An 11,177-nucleotide genomic window follows, 5' to 3' on the forward strand; every position below is an offset into this window, starting at 1 on the left:
ATTGTAGTGATCCAGATTTGGGACTTAAAGATGTGACAGATTGGTATCAGATCCAGGTAGCTATTAGATAGGTGGTTAGATGTAAAGACCTAGTAGCATGCTTAGGGTCCCCATACGTGTTCCTATACGTGCACCCTACTTGTTTAAATTTTTGTACATAGCTTAGCATATTTATATTGTTCATCATATACAATGGTACACAAAATCACACACTAAAACCGGGGCTATGCCTCACTCTCAAAATTGTTTTCAAACTTTAGGACGATTTAAAAAAAATGGGAAATTCCTTAAGAAATCCCGTATTTTCACTCCCCTCTCCTTGAGGAAGATTCGTGTGACGGATATGTGGTAAACTTTAAGAGGGACACACTTGTTTACCGAACACTTGACACCAAGGCTTGCAAGCCTAAGGAAGTGCAATGCGCATAAATCTCAATCAATCGCGAGACCCGGTTGCCTTCCTGGAGTGTTTAGTAAGGGTGTGGAACTTATTAAGCCAAAGCATATCACACCAAATGAAATCGAATCTACTACCCTCATTGTATAAAGTGGTCATGTGACGATCACACTCATAAATTATAAACCGAATTCACAGTGATACGTGGCTAAACTCGGTTTTTCCGTATTGTGTTTTGTTGAAGTTTATGGGAGAAGTATGTAAATACGGGGTGATTCCCGAATTACTTCAACTGTCTACCTCAACACCCCCTCAATTCGATTTTAAATGATTTTATTGAGTTTTCAATGTTTTTCATTTTGTTCTAAGGACCGATAGTGATTTATGAACCCTAACCAACAAATGAATCTATTTACATTTTAAGATATGTTTTCATAATATTAAAAATGACAAGACTTGTATAATCAAAACTTTCCCTAAGTAATGAAATTCTCAACCTCAAACACAATCCCAACCACAATGCACGATTACTATATTTCGTTAATTTCTATACTTGCGACATTTCCTGAGTCTTACGAACTTTACACCTTTTACCCCTGCAGTATGTCTTCTAGCCTCCTTAATCACAACCATCGTGTCAGAAACTTTGGCCGCAGCATGTCATCCCGCATTGCTAAGGGCATCGTGGAAGCCCTCGCAACAATCATATCTCAATTGGAAACTGTGAATGCTTCTACATCATCCACAACTCCGAACCCAATTGCTTGCTCCATCAAACAATTCAAGAGTGCTAACCCGCCCAAATACTTCGGTATCGACGGTGCTACCATTCTCCTCCAATGGTTCGAAGAAATGGAGAGCGTGTTCCTCCATTGTGAATGTCCCGAGGACAAGAAAAACACTTACGCCTCAAGCGTACTCAAGAATAATGCCCTCAAATGGTGGAACGGGGAGAAGCGCACTCTTGGAGCTGAGGTTGCCATGGCCTTTCCATGGGATGACCTCAAGAAACTCATGTTCAAGAAGTTTTGCCCGAAACATGAGCTTAGGAAGTTGGAAGAGGAATTTTGGAATTTGAAACAAGAAAGTGGTAATGACACTATCCACTACGATCGCTTCAATGAACTGAGCCTTCTCATCCCCCACATCATCATTCCCTTTGAACGTTCAATCGACAAGTACATCTCGGGTTAGCCTATGCAAATCCAAGATTCCATCCTAAGTCGTAACCCTCAAACCCTCCATGATTCCATCACTTTAGCCGGGTACCGTCACCGAGAACCACGTTAAGGCCGGGACCTTGACATGGGAGAGTTCTAAGAAACCCAATGATAAGCCCACACCTGAGCCCACTTAGGGTTCTACGCCTGAATCCTCCAAGCCCGAATCCTCCAAGAATAACAACCACAACAACTCATCTCACAACCACAATAACAAGAGAAAACCCAACTCCAAAAATTATGTCTTAGCCCAACCACAAGCCCAACAAGCCCCTCCAAACAATAAGCCCTACGCCGGCCCACACCCGTGATGCAACACTTGCCAATGCCACCGCTCGGCCCAAGCCACTTGTCGGGTGTGCACCAATTACCATCGATTCAGCCACCTCACCCAATCTTGTCGAGAAGCACCTAGTGTGCAAGCCGCTCCACCACGGTTGACACTAATAAATAAACCCAACCGAACCATCCCTCGTGCTCCAATTATTAACCCAATTAGGGCTTGGTACAATTGTTGTGACCCAAATCACCTTCGGAACGCGTGTCCTCGACTCACCCAAGTTCACCAAGCCTTTGTTGCACCACAACTTTACTACACCTCCCAAGCCTATCAAGTGCAAGCTTATCAAACCCAAGTACCCCAGCTCATGGCTCCTCCAACTCTTTAAGCTCAACCCATTGTCATTTAAGCCTAGCTAGCTCCAACACCTCAAGCTTCGACTTCTCGAACCCAAGCACCTCAAGGAACTCAAGGAAAAGCTTTCACCATCAATGCTCATCAAGCCCGAAACTCGAATGATGTGGGGAAAGGTACGTTTCTACTTAATAAGCACCATGCTTCGGTACTATTTTATTCGGGAGCCGATAGGAGCTTTATTTCCTTTGATTTTGAATACATAATTAATGTGCCCCGTAGTGAATTAACAAAACCCTTCACAGTAGAGATAGCCAACTGTAGTTAGATCACTATTGACTCCGTCATTTGAAATTGCACGATAACTCTCAATAGGCAAAAGTTCTCTATCGACCTTATCCCTATGCAAATGGGTAGCTTTGACGTTATCATTGGTATGGATTGGCTCTCTCTCCACCACGCCGAAATTTTATGTTTTGAAAAACTCATTCGAATCCCTATCGATGGGGGCATGATTCCAAACATTCTTGGAGAAAGACCATTCTCAAAGCTAATGATGTGCACGAAGTGGTATATAAATTTTAGCAAATAATGATCAAGCACAACGAGTAATAAAAACCTAGAATACCCTAAAACAAACAACTAGCAACAGGCAAGTGAACCTATCGGGTGTAGAATAGCTATGGGAAGATCGGGAATATCGAACCCTAGAGACACTATTTAATTAACGAGACTAGTTCTAAAAGCTAATTTAAAGTAATAATTAAGAAAATATATATTTTTGGATTTTTATTTATTTCATTTAAAAACTAAAAATTAATTAAACTAATTACTTAATTAAATTAAAGTAAACTAAAAATTAAATTACCGAATAAAACTTTAGTAAATTCAAATATGAGAAAGAGTTACCTAGGCAATGAATCCGAATTGTGACGACTCGGGCTTTTATCGGTTACGGGAAATTGCTACGGGAACCAGGAATCTAAAGATACGAAACTCTAGGAAACTTAATAGATCCTTAATCACTCTCAAGGTGTCACCAAAAAAAGAAATCTTAGAGATCATGTAAAAACACCGGCTTATTGGTTCACTTGTCAGTTCACTAACTATGATTAATTACCCTAGAAAATAGCTAACCCGTCAGTTTCACTATCTCAATGCACCTAAGTACACGGGGTGGTTTATGAACAGTCTAAAGGATACGGGTAAACAGTGAAATTAAGGCAAAAGTAGGTAAACTTCCTGTCAAATAATTTAACCTAAAACCCTATCAACGCAGACAAACCCGACAACTTATCACCCGTCGGATATTTAAGTAAGTAAGAATATAAACTTCTAATGAGATGCCAAAAATCAGTTTCTATGGTAAATGAGCTCAATAAACCATAAACAAGTTGCAAACACACAGTCAACAACCCTAACATGCAACCTTTAATCGAATGACTATCAATAAAGTAACATGTGAAACATTCATTTAGACACAAATTAAAAATAAATACGCATGAGACACATCCAATAAATATGATCAAGACTTTTAATTAATCAAAATCCCATAATCAAAACCCGAAAACCGACAAATCCAAAGCAATCAACAAAACATCATCACAAGCCTAGATAACTAAAAGAGTTTAGCCAACAACCATGTTCAAAACAATAAAATATATATAATCAAACACTAACTTCATAATGTATCCTCAGAGTCACTATCCCCTTGGTAACACGTAAACTCTAAGTGTCGTCTAGTATGTGCATCTTTGGCCTCTTTTACTAACTGTAAGAATGCTTCTTTGGCATTTTACAATACATAACTTTCTCACTTCATTTGCTTTTTGGACCAATTCTTGGAATACACTTTCAAAACATATTTTTTTTTACTCTTTTTTTTCTTTTTTTTCTATCACCCTAAATATATAACTATTTTCTAAGCTCGTAAAAAAATGGACATGTGGTGGTGTGTTGGTTTGAGTGCATCTAAGTCTTACCATCTCAAAGTTTTTGGATTATGGTAATCCTCCCTAAGCATCGAAATTCGGTTTCACCGTTTTTCAAATTATTAGATATTTAAAATCTGCTAAAGAGGACTATCAAAGCTAGTTGGGCCTACCAACACATCCCAAATTAAGTGTGTCATCTTTTATTTAATCTCATATATAATAGTGTTTTATAAGATCAACCTTAAACAATCATATCATTTTCCATTATGCGCAAAATAAATTTTCGGAACATTTTTTTTAAAGTTTTTCAATTTTATATCTAATTTTTTATATAACTTTTTTTTTTCATTTTTTTATTTTTTTATAATTTTCTTATAATTTTTTTCAAATCTAAAAACGTCAGTTTCCTATCCACACACTTAAATTTCGCATTGTCCTCAATGGGAGACAAGAAAAAGACAAAAAATAAAATAAAATAAAATAAAATAAAATAAAATAAAACAAAGCATAAAGAAAATGGAACAGACTCCCCTGGTAATATGGCAGTGATTTGCGTTTGTCATGTTCCAATAAAGCGACCGTATAGCATTTCATTCGCGGCTGCAGCTTTTGGGTACCCTCTACAATCAAATCAGCTAGAATGTCCCTGTCCGAATGGTGATTGAGTACGAACGAAAGTATCCAAACCTGCAAAACAAAGCTCAAAGCACCCAAGCAGACATCAAACAGACTCTAAAAACTTAAAAGTGACTCAAATTACAAAAATAAATGAAAATAAATAAGAATTATACAAACTCTACACTCGGGTATTTCCCGAGTCCTATCTTTATCAAGCAATCAAAGTAGGGATGTCGAGGAGAAATACATCTTCCTCGACCGAATCAGCCGGCCCACCGATATAATGTTTTAACCTATGGCCATTCACCTTCCAAGCTCTCCCCTCATGATCAACTAACTCAACTGCACCGTGCGGGAATGCTGCCTTCACTGTATATGGACCAACCCATCTCGATCTAAGCTTACCTGGAAATAACTTCAGATGGGAATTATAAACCAACACCCGATCCCCACACTTGAACTCTATCACTTTCCTCAACTTTCGATCATGTAACGCCTTTGTACGCTCCTTATAACTCAATGATCTCGCATATGCCTCATCTCTCAGCTCTTTTACCTCATGAATTTAGAGATACCGGTTTTTCGCAGCTTGGGTCAGGTCAAGATTAACGGATCTCAACGCCCAATATGCTCTATGCTCTAACTCAACTGGCAAATGACACGCTTTCCCGTAAACCATCCTAAAGGGCGTGGTCCCAATAGGCGTTTTAAACGCTGTACGAAAAGCCCAAAGTGCGTCATCCAATTTGTCGGACCAGTCCTTTCGGTTCTTGCCGACAGATTTCTCCAGAATTCGCTTCACTCCTTGGTTTGCGTTCTCCACTTGATAGCTCGTCTGTGGATGATAGGTGGTGGATAGCCGGTAGGTGACCCCATACCGTGCCAACGCCTTCTCCATTTGGGCATTACAGAAATGTGTGCCCCTATCACTAATCAAGGCCTTGGGAGTACTAAAACGACTGAACAACCTCTTCAAGAATCCCACTATAACTCGGGCGTCGTTAGTGGGCAAGGCTTGAGCCTCAACCCACTTTGAAACGTAGTCGATAGCCACGATAATGTATCGATTCCCTCAAAGAAGGGAACGGACCCATAAAATCAATGCCCCAAACGTCAAAAACCTCACAAGCCTGAATGGGGTTTTGGGGCATCTCATTACGGGATGAGATGTTACCAGTGCGCTGACACGCGTCACACTGTTTGACAAACTTGTGTGAGTCTTTGAATATCGATGGCCAATAAAAGCCGGAATCAAGGACTTTCTGATCGGTGGAAGACGAACTATGGTGGCCTCCAGTTAAACCCTCATGACAATGCCTAAGAATCTCAAGGCCCTCTTCCCTACTCACACATCTCCTCAACACTCGATCGGTGCCTACACGAAACAAATACGGCGCATCCTGTATGGAGTAGCTGGCGTCTGCGAAAAACTTCCTCCTCTGCTGATAACTCATGCCCTTGACCACTACTCCTTCGGCCAGATAATTCGCAATGTCGGAGAACCATGGCAGACCTTCCTTTTCAGCACTCACGTACAACACTGGCTAACTCTCAAATCTAACTCTAACCATCTTCAACGACTCGTGGGGAAAGCTATCCCTGATGGTATCCTCTCTAATATCCTCTCTCTTCGGATCCTCTAAACGTGATAAGTGATCCGCAGCTACATTCTCTGCTCCCTTTTTTAACTCTAATCTCAATATCGAACTCGGAAAGCAATAGAATACATCGTATCAGGCGAGGCTTGGCATCTTTCTTGGCGAACAGGTATCTCAATGCTGCATGATCAGTATAAACGATGGTTTTGGACAACACGAGATAAGAACGAAATTTATCGAACGAGAAGACCACTGCTAGAAGCTCATTCTCAGTAGTCGTGTAATTCTCCTGAGCATCATTGAGGGTCTTACTCGCATAATAGATAGGATGGACGTGCTTGTCCTTCCGTTGACCTAGAACAGCACCGACATCAAAATCACTAGCGTCGCACATGAGCTCGAAGGGTAAGCTCCGGTCGGGTGCTACTAAGATAGGGGCTTTAACTAGCTTCCCCTTGAGAAACTCAAACGCCTTCAGGCAATCAGCATCAAAGTCGAATGCGATGTCCTTCTCTAGAAGACGAGTCATGGGCCAGGTGATCTTAGAAAAATCTCTAATGAACCTACGATAAAAACCCACATGCCCAAGAAAACTACGAACGGATTTCACACTAGTCGGTGGAGGAAGTCTACTGATAGTGTCGATTTTAGCTCTGTCTACCTCAATACCGTCTCACTAAATCTTGTGCCCGAGCACAATGCCTTCAGTCACCATAAAGTGGCACTTCTCCCAGTTCAACATCAACTTAGTCTCTATGCACCGCTTCATCATCCTCAAGATATGAAAGACATTGATCGAATGAGTCCCCATATACTGAAAAATCGTCCATGAAAACCTCCATGGAACTCTCGATCATGTCCTGGAATATCGCTACCATGCAACGCTGGAAAGTAGCCGGAGCATTACATAACCAGAAAGGCATACATTTGTATGCGAAGGTACCGTATGGGCATGTAAAAGTGGTCTTTTCCTGATCCTCATGTGCGAACGGGATCTGGAAATAACTTGAAAATCCATCAAGAAAACTGTAAAACTATCGTCCCGACAGATGCTCGAACATCTGATCAATGAACTGAAGAGGAAAGTGGTCTTTCCTAGTAGCGTCGTTAAGCCTCATGTAGTCGATGCATACCCGCCAACCTGTGACTGTCCTAATCAGAATAAGCTCGTTACGTTCGTTAGTGACAACTTTCATCCCTCCCTTCTTAGGGACAACCTGAACGGGACTCACCCATGAAGAATTGGAGATGGGATAGATCAAGCCTGCGTCGAGGAGTTTGATAACCTCCTTCTTGACTACCTCCGACATATTAGGGTTGAGCCTCCTTTGAGGTTGTATTACAGGCTTGTACTCATCCTCCATGAGTATCTTGTGCGTGCAAAAGTTTGGGCTGATGCCCTGAATATCCATGAGTTTCATGCAATAGCCTGTTTGTGTGCCTTGAGCACATCAACCAACCTCGATTTCTCATCATCCGTCAATTGAGAAGAAATGATGATGGGTAAATCAGCGTCACCGTCCAAGAAAGCGTACTCCAAATGAGGAGGTAGCTCTTTAATCCCGAGGGACGGTGGCGCCTCAATCGATGGTCTCTCCTTTGGTCCCTCGGTGCTATCGGCAACCGTGAACATCTCGGGGTACTCAGGAGGTGAGCTAACAAGAATGCTCAGGTCGTGTTCCAGGGGAACATCAACCTTGTCATCATGATTTAGCAAATCTGCTCCAGAAATGTAGTCAAGACATCGCTCGAACTGAGATATGAACGTGTCAAGAAAGTAAATGGAATCGTTTTGACTACTGGAGTTTCTCATCGATTTAACGACATCGAAGGCGACGTTCTCCTCCCCTACATGAAGTGTAATTTTGCCGTCGAAGACGTCAATAAGCGCTTTAGCAGTACGCAGGAAGAGTCGTACCAAAATGAGTGGGACCTGATCGTCAGCCTCCATGTCGAGAATAACAAAATCCACGGGAAAAAAAAATTATCGACTTTAACGAGTACATTTTCCATGATTCCCCGCGGATATTTGACCGAACGGTCGGCCAAGGATAAACTCATGCGCATCGGGACCGGCTCGCCAAGGTCTAGCTTAGAATATGGTATCAAACTTATGTTAGCACCTAAATCGGCCAATGCGTAGCTCTCAGTCGAGCTGCCAAACAAAAACGGGATCGTGAAGTGTCCCGGGTCTGCTAATTTCTCCCGCAGCTTGTTCTGGACTACCGCAGAACATCCTTCATTTAGACAAACTGTCGAAAGCCCCTCCAGCTTCTTCTTATTTGAAAGAAGATCTTTTAAGAGGCATATTTAGGCATATGCTGGAGTGCCTCGATAAACGGAAGATTGATTTTTAGCTATTTAAACATGTCCAAGAAATGTCCATATTCTTGTGCGTACTTCTGCCACAGAAGACGAGCAGGATACGGAACCCGAGTAAGATCGACTTCGGGACTCTTCTTATCTTCAATCTTCTTCTTAATAATTTCTCCGCAAGAGTCTCACCATTTGACGTGGTACTTGCTGGGACTCGCATCTTGTGCGTCGTCATAGGAGTCTCCATCTCTATCTCCTCGTCCACCGGCTCCTCATCATCATGCCGGCGTCAGCTCTCGATCACCTCCTCTGCCACTACGGGTGGTCAACGCCTTCAAATGTGCCTTTAGGTTAAGCTCTGTGCTGCCCTGAAACGCTCCGTCCTGCTTATTAGGTAGCATCTACTTTGTCATCTCTTCCACCTTTCGAGACATCTCCAAAAATGACGACTGCTGGTTCTTCAATAGGGTGTCGTGCTCAGCTAGTCTCTGCTGTATGTTATTATCTCTGTCAATATGGTGAGAAACCATGGTGGATTACTTAGTTAGTAGCTCCTTATGATCCAGATCCATACCGCTACTCTTCCACGCACTCGAACTTCCTACTGCCTCTGGGTCACTAATCTGCTCCTGCCTCTTCTCCTGAGCATTACCTCCCGACCTCCAACCATAGTTGGAGTTATTTCTCCATCCTGAGTTACCGTAGGCATTTGCTCCCCGACTCTGATTACCCATGTAGTACACCTTCTCCTGTTGATCGACCGGACAATCAACTGTATCGTGCCCTCCGCGACAAATTTCGCATTTCTGAGTGATCTTCTTCAACTCTCGGATATCCTTCTGCATTGCCTCTAAGGCAGTCGCGATGCTAGTATCATTTGAGAACTGATAGATGCCTCGAGCGAAAGAGATGGTGGTTTTTAGAAGTACCTCGGGCGGACGGCTCCTGCTGCTCGGCTGGGGCAAAACCCTCAAACAATGACTCACACTCATCTATATCCAGCTTCTCTAACATGTTTCCTCCAGCTGACGTATTGAATCTCTTCTGCATCTCAAAAGTCAGCCCGTTATAGAACTTCTCGATTACAGTCCATTCAAGTAGACCATGTTGGGGGTATCTACTAAGTAGATTATGGAACCTTTCCCAAGCCAAAGAGTATTGCTCGTTCGGCTCCATGCGGAAGGAACAGATCTGATCATGAAGTCGCGAGGCTTTAGATGGCGGAAAATATTTCTTAAGGAATTCAGCTTGAAGATTCTCCCATGTAGTGATGGACCCAGGGGGGAAGGTTTTCCAACCATGATGAAGCATGGCCCTTTAGAAAAAATGGAAAAAGATGACGGTAGATAGAAGCACGAGTGATGTTGGCAATATTAAAATTGTCGCAAATACGAGTGAATTTGTTCAGATGGCCAGGCGCGTCCTCATCTTCAAGTCCGTGAAATGGGGCAGAATTAGTGATGGAATTCATGACGTTGGTCGGAATATGCCAGTTATTAGCATTGGGTATCGCCGGGCGTGTGATAGCAAACCGTCTCCCCTTAACTCCCTCATTCGCTCTCGAGTGAACCGTACGCCTAGGGGGGTTAGCGTCACCCATATCTAATTTAGAATCAGAAACGTGTACCTTGTATTCGCGTAGAGAACGTGCAATCTCTCGAAACTCCCTACGGCGCTCACGAAAATCTCTCTCGGGTTCGTCAGAAGTAGTGAACTCTGGTGGTCCTAGTGAACGAGTACGTCGCATACGCTGAAAAACAAGTAAAATAATGAGGACCCAAGCTTATCCCTAAAGCACACATGTTAAAATCAAGGAACAAATAGCAATCAAGAGCAATTAAATAATAAAATAAAATAAAACTAATTAATTAACTAAAACTATAACTAAAAACAAAAAAAAAGCAAATAGATACTAGTTCGCTATTACCAAGTGTCCCCGGCAACGGCGCCAAAAACTTGATGTGCACGAAGTGGTATATAAAGTTTTAGCAAATAATGACCAAGCACAATGAGTAATAAAAACCTAGAATACCCTAAACCAAACCACTAGCAACAGGCAAGTGAACCTATCGGGTGTAGAATAGCTATGGGAAGACCGGGAATATCGAACCCTAGAGACACTATTTAATTAACGAGACAAGTTCTAAAAGCTAATTTAAAGTAATAATTAAGAAAATAAATATTTTTGGATTTTTATTTAATTTATTTAAAAACTAAAAATTAATTAAACTAATTACTTAATTAAATTAAAGTAAACTAAAAATTAAATTACCGAATAAAACTTTAGTAAATTCAAATATGTGAAAGAGTTACCTAGGCAAGGAATCCGAATTGTGACGACTCGGGCTTTTATCGGTTACGGGAAATTGCTACAGGAACCAGGAATCTAAAGGTATGAAACTCTAGGAGACTTAATAGATCCTTAATCACTCTCAAGGTGTCACCAAAAAAAAGAAATCT

General features: G+C 41.7%; 1 protein-coding gene across 1 annotated transcript; it reads right to left on the bottom strand.

Moving 5' to 3' along the window:
• Positions 1 to 5,368: 5,368 nt before the first annotated feature.
• LOC143551825 (uncharacterized) lies at positions 5,369 to 5,701 on the bottom strand. The gene has a single exon (XM_077042171.1). It carries the CDS (start codon positions 5,699 to 5,701, stop codon positions 5,369 to 5,371), a length of 333 nt encoding a protein of 110 aa, XP_076898286.1.
• Positions 5,702 to 11,177: the final 5,476 nt, after the last annotated feature.

Source organism: Bidens hawaiensis, unplaced genomic scaffold (assembly GCF_021521415.1).
Source record: "Bidens hawaiensis isolate Kalapana, Puna unplaced genomic scaffold, B.hawaiensis_p1.1 tig00016667_1, whole genome shotgun sequence".
NCBI lineage: Eukaryota > Viridiplantae > Streptophyta > Magnoliopsida > Asterales > Asteraceae > Bidens > Bidens hawaiensis.

What these genes read in the sequence shown, in the direction of transcription:
- LOC143551825 (XM_077042171.1), bottom strand. Translation starts at nt 5,701, where the DNA reads ATGGAGAAGGCGTTGGCACGGTATGGGGTCACCTACCGGCTATCCACC.